Here is a 16,185-nt window from a genome sequence, read left to right as displayed (position 1 = left end):
CTGCTCACCTCATCATTCTTCAGGGCCATGAAATAGTAGTGGATGTTTTTGTTTCGTGCATACTCCTTTACCCGGGCTTTAAACTCTTTATGATCAAGTACTTCTCCACAATATTCCAGGACAAAGGTGTTCCTAGAAAAACAAAAAGAAAACAATAAAACATCCTGCCTAGGAACACTTTCCTATATGGAAAACACATATCCAAGCAAATACAATGAATTTAAAGAAATATTCCAAAGTGGATAAAATTGGTATTACATAAGACGTAAGTAAAAATAGATATAAGCTCAGCCAGCATGGCTCAGTGGTTGAGCATCGACCTATGATCCAGGAGATCGTGGTTTGAGTCCCAGTCAGGGCACATGCCTGGGTTGCGGGCTCGATCTCCAGTGGGGGACATGCAGGAGGCAGCTGATCAATGACTCTCTCATCATTGATGTTTCTATCTCTCTTTCCCTCTCCTTTCCTCTCTCTGAAATCAATTAAAAAATATTTTTAAAAAATAAAATTAAAAAATTTTATAAAGTGCTGCTACATGCTACAACATAGGTAAAACTTCAAAAACATAGTGCTATGTTAAAGAAGCCAGACGCAAAAAGCCACATTTATATGATTTCATTTATATGAAATATCTAGAATAGGTAAATCCATAGAGACAGAAAGCAGCTTAGAGGTTGCCAGGGGCTAGAAGGAGAGGGCAATGGGGAGATTCGACTTAATGGGTATAGTTTCCTTTCGCGGTAATATTTGGAAAAATGTTTTGGAACTAGACAGAGGTGATAGGTGTACAGTATTGTGAATGTACTAAATGCCACTAAATTAATGCATTTTAAAATGGTTACTATTATATCATGTGAACTTTACCTCAATTTTTTTTTTAAAAGCCCTATTTGGTATTCAGTAACATTAAGTCACCCTGAACAGCACTGCCTTCCATTCCTACAGCCTAAAACTAAAGAATTTTGGTAGGGACTTGCTTGGGACTTTTTGGTGGAGTCTACCGTAATATTTTAGCACTAACGAGCAGCTTAGCTCCAAATGCCTCCTCATCCTGTGCATATCTGGCAGCATGCCCTTATTCACTGGGAGAGTAATCCACTTCACATCTAAATAGTTTGGAACTAAAAATTTATGGATCTGGCATTACCATCAGCATATGAAAGCTATAGGAGTATGAAGGTGTGGGAAACACGGAAATATTAAATCCTAGTATATTTTACCAAAGTAGGGTTCTCTGTGAGTAGCTGAGGAAAGGTAAAGAGCTGTAGAAAATTTTAGCCCGCTATATGAACCAGTAACACATTCTCTCCTCCCTTCCCCAATCTCCTCCCCTAAAACACATGAGTTCCTGAGCCACAAAGAGCCTATGTTGCATACAGCAAGAATTTACATTAGGTCTGAAGCTATATGTCTGGACACTGCTAAGAGTCCCACTACTATCCCTGCATCAGAGGCTTGAAAGTCCAAAATGGAGTGCCTTTAAAAAAGTTCCTTTAAAAGTTCTTTAAAAAAAAAAAAAAAAAAAAAGACTCTCAAAGAGAAAAGCCTGGCTGGCTTGGGTAAAATAAAAGTGTCCCTGAAAACCTGCATCTAGATCAGAGTTATTTTAGAAATGCACTGGACTAAACTGGGAAGTTCTGAGTTCAGTATCATTAACTGTATTCAAAGGAATCTTAGCTTATTATTTGTTTACAATATTATAAAGGATCCAATGAATTGGATACGAATTATAATAAGATGATTCTGGAGAGAAGGAAATATATGAGGTTCTGACTATCCACTCTTTTTTTTTTTCTGGTTGGTTCCCAAAAGAACAGACTGATACAAACATCATTTCCTGTTTCCACAGGAAAAACAGAATGATTTGGCTTTTAAAAAGATATATGAACTTCCTGTCAGAAAACTAAATTACCTGGTGGTGGTAGTAGTGGTGATTATTAGGTTGTTACCTGTGGGGATACCTTTGAATCTCCATAATAAATAGACTAAAAACCCTCACCCCATTCCAATTCCCATCTAAATATGGTCATATGCTTAGAGGATTCTGAAAGAACAGTTAGTTGTGCCTGAGTCCCTAGAATCCAGCAAATGTTTTATTTTCTTCCTTTATTCCTTTTGTGTATTTAAAAATTTTAAATCATAAACACATACAACCTACACATATTTAACTTTAAAATGAAAAGGCATAAGAATAGTTTAATATGTGTCATACAAGAAAATTGTGTTTAAAGGAAATACTGAATATGGCAGAAAATAAGTGAACCTTTTATTGCATTACATATAAAAAGTTTACACGAGTTAGGTAGAGGGCAACATTTATTCATTCAACAAATGTTTACTGAGTGTCTATCAAGTATGCTTTAATTCTCTCACAATCCCCAGATACTCTCTTCTACTCTGATCCCAAATCAGTTTTATATAAACTAATACATTCTGTCCCAACTCCTTTTTATAAAGTTTCATAGGAACTTGGGGGGTCTACTGCCAACACTTCAGTAATTGCTTGGAATTAAAAGAAACATAACTATTAGACAAAAAAGGGCCTGCCTAGTTCAAATGTCACAAGTGACAAAATGCCCTTCTTTTATATATATATATATCTATCTAATCAACTTCAACAACACAAAAATGAAGCGAAAGGTGATTAAAACATAACTTACGAAGGAAGATCTTTGGCAGCTCTCAAGCCCCAGCCTTTCTTTTCTGTGAGTATGACTTCCACATCTGCATGCTGTTTTCTCTGAAATCGTCTATTGGAACAATAATCCCCATTTGGACACCGAGAAGAACTGTGAAAAATGAAGAAAATTAATTCTTCAAAGCACCAAAAGAATCAAAAATTTTTGCCAGAATACATAGTATATCTATAATCTTTATGGCATAATCAGCATGTGTGGTAAACCTCCAAGCGAGGCTTCCTCAATAATGATTTCCACCATGAAGGGATACCTTAGAACTGAGTGTTACATCGTTACTTAATCAGAGGATGCCCACAATACAGTCTTGTCATCTAGTTATCACCCACTCCCTGGGTGTCTAGGATCCATTTCCAGACAGTACTCTTGACAACTCTGCAGCACTAATTTATTTTCTATCAGTGAACCTTCTCTTATATTCCACTCCAATCAATTTGATCTTTTGAATATAGCTAACAGAATCTTTAATGATACACAGGATCTGGACAGTAAAGAAAACAAGAGATACAACGGCAGTGCCTGCCTGTGTGCAGAAATAGGAAACAAGGCCTACTAGAGGAAACAGAACTAAAACTGCTAAGGATAACTGGTAAAAAAGGTGGGCTGCTGGAAGATGGAAAGGCAGGTTGTTGCTTTACTATGAAGGGCTCTGAATACCAGGCTCAACTTGAACCTAATCCTGAGGACTACTAAAAGTTTGATATGGAAATAACATGAAGAAATAAATTCTGTACTTTATCTATTCAGCAAGGTTGGCAAGAAAGGCCAGAAGGCTGCAGAGACTAGAGCAACAATGTGGAATTAGGAAAACAGTGTTAACTCGATGTCTCTTCTTACATGTATACTGTCATCTCTTTTAGTTTAGGTAAAGGAATACCAAAAATGCTCTCTCTTCATTTTTTGAGGTAAATATGCTTTATTTTTATAACACTATAACATGAGCAAAACCAAAAACTGAGCTTTGAAAGAAAACTCTTACATTAACACTAAAAATAAGGTACATACACTACAAATCACCTTTAATATTCTTTCCATGGTAAAAAAAAAATCATCACACATTTTTTAATGTAAAGATGTTTACTGTTTGTAAGAAAAATATAGAAACAAATGTCTATCAACAGATTGACACTCAGGGTTAACAATGAATAGGATACATAGTGCAGCGAAGGGAAGGGTTAGGCAGGCCTGCATAGCTCTGAAGAGGTCTTTAAAACATATTAAGTGTGTGTGTGGCGGGGGACAAAGTTTTAAAAAGTACATATAGTAAGATTTCATTTCTATACATAAAAAGAGTAAATATTTACCTATGTTGACACAGGTAAATTATCTGGAAAGACTACAAATAGACTGAGGTTTGGGAGAGGAAGACATTTTATTTTATGAATTTTTGAAATGTTAGGGTTTTATCTCATTTTACAGTAAAAGCTAAAGAATAACAACACTTACCTCTCAGGACATGAACATTACAAGATATAAAAGGAGACTGGATAAAAATTAGTACTACATTGTTAGCATTTTAGGGCTACTTTACAGAGCATTTACAATGTGTACTATAATCTAATGCTCAATGCAAAGGACAGAGATTTATTGCTTATAAACACTCAACAATAGGAAAAAGGTTAAATTTTACCCTTCACTAATAATTCTTTTAAGTATTTCGAGACATTTCATAGAGGTTGAACAAAAGCAGAGCATTCCCATTTCCTTACCATTCAATCATGAGGAGACGGTTAAGACAATCTTCTCCACATGCTATTTCACCTTGAGCTCTTTCATCTTTAGAAAGAGGTGCACACTCACACTGCATTCGCTTAATGTCCCGATGGGATTTATTCTTCTTTCTATTGGGCAAAATTTTATAAAAACTGGTTAAATAAATCTCCTGGCAATGATTCAATATATATAGTCAAATAATGTGCTAAATCTCATTAGTTTCACATTTAATGACTCTGGTTAAGTCAATTTCTCAAAAGGAAGAATACATCTAATCCCTAAAATCTGTGAGACTGAAACACTACAAAATGTGCTGCAAAAAAGAAGAGAGAGGCAACCTTAGCCCTGGCAAACGGGCTATTATTTTTGTGCTCAGCCCTTATTTCCTGGTCCAGGTCACCTAAGCCTGGAATTTTGAGCAATTTCAAGCATTAATACTGCCATGTGGCTCAGGAGTAAAACAGGAAAACTTATGAGTATCAAACAGTGACAGCAAGAGAAGTTTAAAGGAAGTCCTCATCCTCATGGGCGGGCAAGTAAGAGCTGAGAGTCAAGGCAGAGGAAGGAAAGGAGCTGCTTTAAAGAAAGTTTTTAATTATAAGAGTTTAACTCAAATCTTTCAGCAACATCTCATTTATACAAATCCTATTTAAAAGAAAAATAAATAATTTTTAAAAAGAATAAAGTATAAATTATGAAATAATCGGGTAAAGGCTTCAAAGGGCTAAACTTTCTCAATGTAGGCAAAATGTATTGAGGGGAGAAGGGAAACTGTTAAAAATTGACTGGGTTCATAAAAACCTATGCCAGAATTTGCAAAGCAAAAGTGAAAATGTGACTATTTACTGGCCTTTTTGTTGAACTCTATTTTTGTACCCTTGTCAAAAGGGGGGGGGGGGGGGGAAGCATGGCCAAATAAGATCTCCTTTTTAAAATTAGGGAACTATGACAACTGCTCTAAGTGGCTGTCTTAATCTCCTTAATCTGTTCACATCTTAAACATACGTTCTATTACAGTCCTAGTTTTATAAAGTACCTAAAGAGCACCATGATAGTTTCAACTACGTTTGAGTAACAAGAATAACACATCTGAATCAACTAAAAATATAATTCATTAATGAGTATAATATGCAAAGCCTAAAGATCACTAAAGATAAACAAAAGACTTACAAATGCTTAAGAGTTATAATTTTGGAGAATCAGCACTAGTTTTATTTTGTATTGCTCTAAAAGGCCAGATTAGAACTAATGGGCACAGATTTTTTTCAGGTAAGCCTATTTTCATTAGACATAAGACAAAAACTTTTTTCACGATACTCATACTATTTTACAGTGATGTACAATGGTGGCTCCTAAATTCCCAGCGTATGGCAACAGATACTTAAAAATAATGAATATATAAAAATGCTTCCCAGCCCTGGCTGGTGTGGCTCAGTTGGCTGGAGTGTCATCCCATACACCAAACAGTGGATGGGCTGATTCCTAGGCAGGGCACATACCCAGGTTGTGGGTTCAATCCCAGTCGAGGCGCTGTGGGGGAGAGGCAACCAATCGATGCTTCATATCGATGTTTGGCCCTCTTTCGCTCTCTTTCAACCCCTTTTTCTCTCTGAAATCAATTTTTTTAAAAAACACTTTCCACTCCAAAAGGCCTTCCAATGCCTCCACCAACCAAATCTATATGCACCTCTCTATGTATCTGAATCTCACTGCTAAATAAAACCCAGGGAGCTGAGTCAATTAATTTAATTTCTATTTTTTTACAAAGACCCTGTAAGTTGTATCAGTCTACCCACTCAACTCCTAAAGAGTACTTCTTAAAATATTCAATATTTTAAATTTACAAATAGATGTAAATGAATATAACTGTAAGAAGCTTTATATTAAAGAAAAAAAGGTTTTCTTAGTAGGAAAAATTTCCGATGGGACCTAACTTTAAAATAAAGTCTTTTACCTTATCCACAGTAAAAAACTTCCTCATCAAAAAAAATTTTGAATATTTTAGATGGCAAGGTTGATTCTAAACTAGAGGAGAAACTTCCATAAGGAAGAAGTGGGTAGTTAGGAGACTAAAGATTTTTTAAAAGGCAGATTCGGCACATATTTATATTGCAAAAATGAGATTGAGGAGGGGTGAAAGAAAGCAGGCTGAGAAGCTCTGGAATCAGTAGAGGAATATGTTTTCATTATTCCTATTTTCATTATACCTTGTTTCATGTTAGGAATTTGTGGTAACCATTTTACCATTTATTTCTAAAACATTTGTTATGCTATTGCCAAATTTAACCTATTAACAACAGACTTAATAGCCTGACAAAAGAAAACTATATTCTAGCCTACTTCCAGCTTTACAAAATACCTAAAGATACTTCATTCTGAACCTTTCTGAAAAGTAAAGGAAAAAATCCAACATAACTACTTTTTACTTTTCTAAGAGCAGACTATTTTGCTAGTTTTGTTTCCTTTTCTGCCAGTTTCACATGTAAAAGGAATTTAAGAAAAACTGGCTGGCCTAAGTTATACTTTCAGAACCAAAAGGTAATGAGACAAAAAAAAGAAAATGAGACACCCCTTCCTGGGTGAGGGGAAAAATCTAAATAAGTAAATACACTTTTTAGATTTTTCAATTTATACTCTATTATGCAACTACATTTCCTATAATTAAGCTCATATATTCTAAACTGTTGAAAGCTAATGTTTTAAAAAGGTTAAAATTTGTCAGATTATTAATTATGCTTACCTTTCTGTTAAATACACATTTTCTTCAATCAGATCAAAGTAACAAGGCATCTTCCCCTGCTTGGCACATTCCTTCCATCGCTGTGGGTCTCTGAAGTCCTCCATGACACAGGAAGGCCCAACCAGTGCTGAGCCTGGGGGCACTGCAGTCTCACACTGCTGTACCTCCACTCTAACTTTCTTTCTGTCCTGAAGCTCACCATCACTTTCAGAATCACTCTCCAATTCTTGCCTCCTTTTTTTAGGAGGCCCTCTATCTTTCATATCATTTTTTTCTAAGTTTTTTGAAAGATCTTTCTTTTCATTTATAGCTAGTAAGTCTTTAATGGAATTGCTGCTTATTTCAGGTGCTTGCACTGACCCCTTGTCCTTCTGAAGGGATAGAAAAAATTTACTGGACTGGCTTGAACACTGAGATCCTCCCCGTTGATCCCAATTTTCTTCCTCTTCACGATCATCTGTTAAGGAATCTGGTACCTGACCTTGAATTCGATCATACACACCCCCAGTTCCAGGAGGTCTACCTGCTGATCTTGGATCCCAGTAACCATTACCTTGCCAGTAATTACGTGTCCCACCATACTGTTCTCCACTTTGCTGATACTTGTGGCCACCACAGGCTCCATAGCTGCTATCAGGTTGCTGATATGTGGTAGTAGGCTTTTCTTGTGGAGAGAAGTCCCACCCTATGCTTCTGAGCTCTTCCGATGAATGGAAGCCATCCACTCGGGAGATCTCACAAGAGGAAGAAAAATTCAACTCTGTTCTACCCAGTCTACTATCTGGCCTATTAGGAAAAGTGGTCTGTTGCCGACACTTATTTGGAACATCTTCAAAATCATCAGAAGAATAAACTGACAGCTCTTCTTGCCTAGAAGCTATTTTGGCTTTCACTGTTTCCCCAAAGTTTGGATGACCTAGAGGGTCAGATTTCACATCAGTATGACTTGTACTATCAACCCCATCACTCTGAGGATGAGCAATTTCAGTTAGGTGGTTATCTATTTGTTTTCTACTAGTCTGTGTAAAACAAATTTCTGAATTCTTCTCTGTTCCTTTATGAAGGAAGAACTTTTCAGTTTGAGGACAGGCTTTACTTGCCATACTCTCAAATTTTTCCTCATACGAATGTCTCCTTGACTCCAATCTCTCATCTTCCCAGTGGTCAGAATAGTGTCTGTAACTTTGACTGCTCCGAGAAGAACAAGGACTTGTTTCTTCCATGGGCAAAGTAGAATTCTTTGGCACAACCACAACAGACTGAAGACGGTTTCTTGGAATACTGCTATCATCAGAATCTGTATCTTCTGAATCACTTTCATCACTTGAACTTTCAGAGGAACCAGAATACTCTTCATGAATAGTAGACACAATCTCTGAGGCATGACCGCTACTGTCACATTTTAAGGTATATGTCATACAGTCACTGTCTTCCGTGGTTAAATTCAAATCACAAGAAGAAAATACAACTTCTGAATCATCGGAAGTATGTTCATGTCCTCTTCTTCCTTCTTCATCAAAAGAGATTTCTGGTCTTCCTCTTTTATCAGGCAATATGGAATTCCCTTCTTCTTGAACCTCATGCAAACACTTCCCAGATAACCCATTATTATGCCTGTTTTCCCAGGAAGCAAACCCCCTACCTAAATCAGGAAGGCCACTACCTACTTCTATCATTTCTTTTTCTGCATGCTTCAAAACCCCTGTGCTTTTAGTCTTCAGTACAGCATCCAAAACTGGAGATGAGTTCTCGCCACATTGCAAGAGAGCTAAATTGTCCACTTTTGTTCCTGGTGGAAGACTCTGAAGAGATGAAGCAATGCCTGAACTCTCTATAGGCTGATATAAGTCATCAAAATGATTAACAGAAGCTGAACTAGTGCTACCAACACACTGCTTATATTCTTCACATGCAGATTTTGAGTGCTGATCTGTCAGATTTCTATTATCACATATAACTGTTTTTGATTTCAAATGCACATTCATAAAGCTATTTGAAGATATTTTCATAACTGAAGGCTCAATATCTTCAGCTGCGGAATGACACAAAGAAGGGTTGTTGTCATTTGAAGTACAATATACATCTGAATCTTTGGTTTTACAGCTAGAAACTTTCATATCAACTGGTTCTTTAACTACTGTTTTGGGATAATCTATAGTCATAACTGGCAAAGACATGTGTTTATCTTGGTGTGGTGACACTGGAGGCTCTATTTCTCTAAATGGGCTTTCTGACTTACTACACTGAATGCAAGTATCAACCAAGTCTTTTTCTTTACATCTGTCAATATTCTGAAATCCATTTGATGAAGGCACACATGCTTTCACCAAAGAGGATACCTCCGATCCAGTCACACTATCATCAGAAGACATCAAGACAGTATCAGTTTTAGAAGTGCAAAATGTTACCAAATCAGGTTCTGCCCCAGGAGATCCATTTATATTTAATTCTACGGAACAATAACTTCTTAATTGGTCATTCTTCACTTTAGATAAAGAGTCCAATTCCTTAATACTATCATGGCTATCATGTCCTATAAATTCAGACTTAAAAATAGGCGATTCTTGTAGCTTTTTAAAAGTAGGTGAATCATTTAATCGATTTGATAGCGATGGAGATCCAGCCTTTTCTCTTTCAGGAATTTTACTAATCATTCTTACTTCACTACCTTTTGAACAATGAGTCTGTAAACTAAAAGAATGAGACTGTTTGATTTCCTCAGTTAATTCTGTACAACAAAAAGAATTTTTAAATTTATCAGACTTGGATGTAGATTTTGAAGAAGCAGATTTATAACGGGAAGAACTGTTTTCATGCTTGGAATATGATGACCCCCGTCGGAATCCCAGTTCATTAGGGGGAGAACATCTTTTCATTGCTTCATTTTCTGAAGTCCTTCTGGACTCTCTTTCTAGTTTTGAAGAATACTTTCCTCTTTTCTCCATCTCTAAGTGAGAGGACTCCGCTTTGCAGTCCCGATCAGACTTAGAATAGGATGATGGTGTCCTCAGGTCTCTGTAAGAGGATGAGTGAGATGAGGTGCGCCTGGAATATGTCTTTTTATACTCCTCTTCTGAGTCAGAACTCTCTCGTGCCCTGTTATCTGTATATGGCCGAGAATAACGTGCCCTTTCTCGATAGGGGGAACTCCTATGGTAGCGACGCTCAGAGTCATAATAATGGGATCGTTCTGACCGGGAGTAAGATAAGCTAGTTCTAGAGCCTCTGTCAGATCTAGAACGAGACCTGCTTCGTCTTCTCTCTCTCTCGGATCTACATCGAGAGGATACATACCGACTATCTCTTTCAAGTTTTGAGTAACTAAAATATTTATCATCTCTTTCTGTTTTAGATCGTGAAGATTTCCCTAAATCCTCGCTTTTTAAAGGTGCTAAGCTCTTCTTTGAATCTCTTTCCTTTTCAATGCTTGCTGAAATTTTTAAATCATGTGACCTCTGACTCGAGGAAGTCCGCACAGAATCTTCATCAGATTCTGAACCAAGAAAGGTGCCTTCAGATTGTGAGGGTTTCTTCTTAGAGCCTGTTTTTTTAGAGCCCAGACTAGTCTTAGAACTATCTGGAATTTCTTCTTCCCTCCCAATATGGGAATCTTCTTTTTGTGAGGGAATATTTGCTTGCTCATTCAAATTCTGAGTTATGTGTTCTTCTGAACTATTAGATACAATGTCCTGCTTAGTGTCCACTTCGGAAGATTCTGGTTCATTTGTAACTGGTGGTTCCTTCAAGACTCTAACTGCTACATCTACTGGTGCTGTCATCAGAACTGTTATCGGTGCATGTGGCAAGGCCACTGGCTCTGTTATTGATGCTGGTGGTGAGGGTGTTGTGGCTTGGGGAGGTGGAGGTGGTGGAGGAGGTGGAGATGAGGGTGGCGAGTCTACAGTTGTTGATTCTGCTATGACTGCTGGTAATGGTACTATAGGGGGAGGTGATGTCACTGCTGCGGTTGTAGCTAGCAGTGGTCTGGATGTTACATGAAGCAGATGTTTCTTAAAATGAATTTTGCCCAATTCTACCCTTGACTTTGGAGGGGAAGATTCTTCTGCAGTAGGTAAGGTATCGCCAATGTCCATTTTAATTTTAGGGGTCAAGTCTACTTGAAGAGGTACAGCTGGGGAGTTTGGAGTATCATTTTGCTTGTCATTGCCAAGAGCAGTCAGAAACCTGTTCTGCAAAGTTTTCTTAGTAAGGCTGAAGCTGAATGACACCTTCTGTCGTCCCTGCTCCTCCAAATTAACTTTTGTTTTGGTGCCTTTGGGCAAAAACCGACTAGAAGCAACACCTTTGAACATTGGTCCTTTGATGAAACCTGTTTTCTGCACATTTTCAATCTTTGCCTATAAATAAACAAAACAAGCTGTTACTATTACAATAAAGTTACTTTCAAATAGCTATCATCACAGTTTTAAATGTGAAGGAAATGAAAAGTCTTCTTTAATGACAAACAGTATAAATTTTAATACATACATAAGCATTTTTTAAAATTATGAAAAATTTCAAACATACTCCAAAATTTGGAGAATAAACCCGTAAGTGTCCACCCAAGTTCCACAACCCAAGCCTCCCATCTCGCTTACTTTACAGATGAGGTTAACCAAATGAGGCCTTTCTGCCTTCTGGGAAATCACTCTGCCCTGGCACACCACCACTATCTCTGCCTAGGCCCAACACACTCAGGCCATGCTGATTTATAGTCTGATCCTGCTGTATGAGGGACAACTACAAAATATAATTTAAGAATACTTCTCCCTCCATTATTTGCCAAACCACCAAAAGAAAGTTAAATGCATAACCTAGGGTGTAGACTAGAACTTCTGAAAAATCTACAACAAACTTAAGCCTAAATTAAAGATGGTACAGCCACCATCTGCAACATTCTTCTAATTGATGTTCTTTAATTAACTCTGGCTATTTAAGATAATAGCCTCCTCCCCTCAGCATGGTAAAATCTAAAATCAGTTTTCAAAGTTATAGAGTAACCATTCAAGTGGGAAAGTAAATATCTTCACATGCATTATTATAGAGCAGTATTTAAACACTTGCAAGAAACAGATTCCACTTTTCAAATTAAATCTTACATGGAAGCTCAATACCTAAAAACAGGTAAGAAACTGTCTCCAGAGCTGCCAGCTTCCTTTACCTTATCTAAAGCTCTAGAAGTGCCAAACTTCAAAAACCATTTTCTTGATATATATGATATCCCTCTCTGGAATAAGTTACTGTTGATCCAAAACCAAAATTAAGAACTACTGCTTCATTTCACATTCCAAATAATAGCAAAATTTTAAATGTTTTCAATTCCATAATTACTGAATAACTAAGCTGTACTTACCTCATTTTCCTCTTCTCTATTGTCATCCAGCCAAGAAAGCATGCAAAGGAATAAAAAGAAATCGTAAATACTTAAAACCAATTGAAATGAAAGTTGTTTTTATTCAAACTTAGGATACGTACAACCTACAGGTGTATTCTAATATATTGACTGTCCATTCCTTTACAGCCTCGGGTACATTTAGCATAGGAAATATTTACTGAAGATAGTACCATGCACTGGGCTAGAGGCTGAAAAGGAAAGGTGAATAAAGCTGACTTCCCTGCCCTTAAAAAGCTTATAGTTATAAATATAAAATATAATTGTTATAAAAGTAACTCCAACATAATGGAGTAAATACAAGGATAGAAATATGCTCAGTGTAACAGCAAAGAGTAAGATAAGGCCCCAGCCGGAGAGCTCGGTTGATTGGAGCATTGTCCATGCACCAAAGGGGCTGCAGGTTCGATTTCTAGTCAGGGTGTGTGTGGGAGACAACTAATCCGTTTCTCTCACATCAATATTTCCCCCCCTTCCCCCCTTCCTTTCTCTCTAAAATGAATAAAAAAACATATCCTTGGGTGAGGATTTAAAAAAAAAAATAAGGTAAGTTTAGTGGAAGGGCAAGAATACAAAGAATCCTTCCTAAAAGAAAAGATTAGTTTTGTAAAAATATATTTGTAGGAAAACCCCAGCAAAGGCACAAGAGATTAAAACATAAAACTATATGTGCAAGGAAACTACAAACAATTCAATATTACCTGAGTATAAAGTGTAAGGCAGAAAGAAGCCATTAGTTAGGTAAGTAGGAGGCAGTGGCCAGGTCCAAAGGCCAGGTTTCTCCTAAAGAGAAACATATTTTATCTTATAGATTAGTAGTTCTCAATCTTTTTTGGTATACATTCAACACTTTCTTTGCTGAATGCAAATGTGTGTGTGTGTGTGTGTGTGTACATATATAAAATACATCTGCCCCACATTAGGGCATGCCTCTCTGAACTCCTAGTTATGCTCTAACAAAAGTAACCATGATGACTGAGGAACCCAAAGCCAAAAGTCTGGTGTGCACAAGTGCCCAGGAGCATAATGGAAAAAGGAAAGCTGCAAAAGAGCTTCCGGCCGTGACAGTCAGATTTATATTTTAAGCAGGTCACTCTGTAGGCTGTGTTGCAAGACAAGTACATACAATAATCTGTTTTAAATGTCCCTTAAGAGAAAAATATAGGCCTGACACCACCATAATTCAGTCCATTCACCGGTGTCTACGGTAGCCATACAAAACCAAGGAAAAAAGGGTAAAAAAAAAAAAAAAAAAAGTTGGCAATACATGAATGAGCCCTGAAGTAGTGCCTAGGTTAAACACTTTTTCTACTCCAAAACCACTAAAAATGTCACAGACGTGATCTTAGAATAACTGTATTTCATCAATTCTATGGTGTACATTTTCCTTGCATGCAACACCTCTGCCGGATGCATCGCATTATCAATAACATCACAATTAAATTGGCAGTGTTGTTTCCTTCCTTAGTGATTCATAAAATAATTGCCTTATAACCTATGGCATACTAGATTTAAGTTCGTACCATGTGAAATTTTTTCCAAGATAGAAAAGATCCTAACACTTAAGTGTCGTTCATATCTGTACTCCCTCTTTCAGTGGGCATTTGAGAGCACTCATGTTTGTCTGTGTGGTATCCCTACACATGAAGTGCTGGAAATACTGAGGTAACCCTTTCCCTAAGCCTTAGCCATTCTACTCTAAACAAGCAAATGAAAAGAAAATCCTGACAAACTGTGAACAAAACCATCACATGGTCAAAGGGCTGAAGAAACATTATAAATGTGGAACTGGGGGGAGGCAGGGGATCATTTCAGAAATCAGACAACTGCTAGTGCTAAACAGAGATGACAAGACATATCCCATAACTTGATAATAAAATAATGTTTATAATGAAAAGAATATAAATACACAGAAAATTTGGAGAAAATATCAAGTTTTTCATCATAAGAGCATTTCATGTTAATAGAGAAAAATCAAATTACAAACAAAAAGAAAAGTGTACGAGTTGAGTTTAGCAGTGGTGTCTGGAAAGGTTATGGAAAGGGATTGGAAAAGGCAGTACAGTGCTGAGTTCATAGTAGACTGAGCACTCTAAAAGAAAGGTGGCCACAAGTAAGAGTCAAATCTTTCTAAATTCATATTCATTGATGAGGATAAACTACATAAAAACTAGACCCCATAAGAGAATATGAAATTGCAGAAGCAGGGTATTGTGAAGAGACAAAAACTCAGAGATAAGACAGGAGAACTGGTTTATAACAAAAGGAAGCTACTAATGACTAAGGACAAACTGAAGACTATTTCATAACATTGCTTATAATATATCCTAGCACAGAGGTACACCCAAATAGTACTCTGAGCACTCTAGAAGAAAGGTGGCCACAAGTAAGAGTCATGAGCACTCTAGAAGAAAGGTGGCCTCAAGTAAGAGTCGTGAGCACTCTAGAAGGTGGCCACAAATAAGAGTCATGAGCACTCTAGAAGAAAGGTGGCCTCAAGTAAGAGTCAAAGGTGGCTCCAGGGAACCCTTCTCTCAAGTACTAAGTGATTATCTTCACCATTAGGAAAGAAACAATTTTACAGCTTGTTTCTTTTTTAGGTTTGTTTCCATTTTAGGATTCTTGTTTCTTTTTTAGGTTTCTAAATCTTTGACCTGCTCCCCAACAAGTACAAATGAAAACATCTGCCCTGGAAGAAAAGTTAAAACAAACACAGTGAAGTCATGCATGTCTGACATTTATACATTTAGGAACTTAGTGTCACACATTCAAGACTTAAAATGCCTCAGATATTCAATGATATGGAAGAGTGCATCAAAAAGAAAGTCTTCATAAGAAAAACTTTTATTACAAAGGATCACATCTATGTAGTTCCCTGCTTAGTTTATGGTCATAAATGTTTGCCAACCTCTTTTAAACAGAGTTAATCCTTCTGTAGGCCAAGGTTTTGATTAGGGAATAATGCCCTAGCTAACTATCATGAGTTAGCTGGACTTAAGGCAACTGTGGAGACAGTATAAGAATGTATCTTTCCATTGCATATAACCACTAATTGCCCAATGACTTGTTTTAGAAAGGCAACACTGTTAACTAGAAGTATCAGTACTCCTATTAATCACAAGGCTATTTATTCAACAATTATTTAAGGATTTACCCTCTCTCACAGCAATGTTAGCTCTGTAAAGGCAAGATGTCAAGTTCACCCACCAGGAATTTCACACTTTACTTGAAATAGTACAGAAACCAAGTAACTATAATACAATGTAAATAATAACTGCCATAAATGAAAAGGCTAATAAAGGGCTTTCTTTTTAATATACCTTTTTTCAGTTAAACCTAGTCTCACTCTCTTGATTCTCCTTCATGAAAGCACGCCTTCTTCAGTATTTATTACTCTGCTTATTAAGATGGCAAAAAGATCAAGCTTTCATGATACCTAGATTGGAATCCAGTTTCTACCATTTACTAACTCGATGACTTGTGCCACTCAGTCCCCTTTCTTACTCCCTTAGATGCCTACCCCAAATCTCTATCACTACCATCTTCCTGACCACTACTTTTTTAAAAATGTTTTTACTGATTTCAGAGAGACAGAGAGACAGAGAGAGAGAGAGAGAGAGAGAGAAACATCAAAGAGGGAGAGA

The 16,185-nt window shown here is 37.0% G+C and overlaps 1 protein-coding gene across 2 annotated transcripts in view; it reads right to left on the bottom strand.

Annotated features, from left to right (window-relative positions):
* Window positions 1–11,507, bottom strand: part of SETD2 (SET domain containing 2, histone lysine methyltransferase) — a 57,176-nt gene extending 45,669 nt beyond the window's left edge. For both annotated transcript variants that reach the window (XM_087824798.1, XM_087824799.1), the window contains exons 1-4: window positions 7,150–11,507; window positions 4,406–4,537; window positions 2,661–2,789; window positions 9–132 (exon numbers count right to left, since the gene is read on the bottom strand). In XM_087824798.1, the coding sequence (XP_087680924.1) occupies window positions 9–132; window positions 2,661–2,789; window positions 4,406–4,537; window positions 7,150–11,462 (4,698 nt within the window). In that variant the 5' untranslated portion in view covers window positions 11,463–11,507. The remainder of the gene's footprint in view (window positions 1–8; window positions 133–2,660; window positions 2,790–4,405; window positions 4,538–7,149) is intronic.
* Between the last annotated feature and the right edge of the window lie 4,678 nt (window positions 11,508–16,185).

This window comes from Miniopterus natalensis, chromosome 15, assembly GCF_054644295.1.
Source record: "Miniopterus natalensis isolate mMinNat1 chromosome 15, mMinNat1.hap1, whole genome shotgun sequence".
In the NCBI taxonomy this organism is placed as follows: Eukaryota; Metazoa; Chordata; class Mammalia; order Chiroptera; family Miniopteridae; genus Miniopterus; species Miniopterus natalensis.
This window is presented reverse-complemented; position numbering and strand designations above follow the sequence as displayed.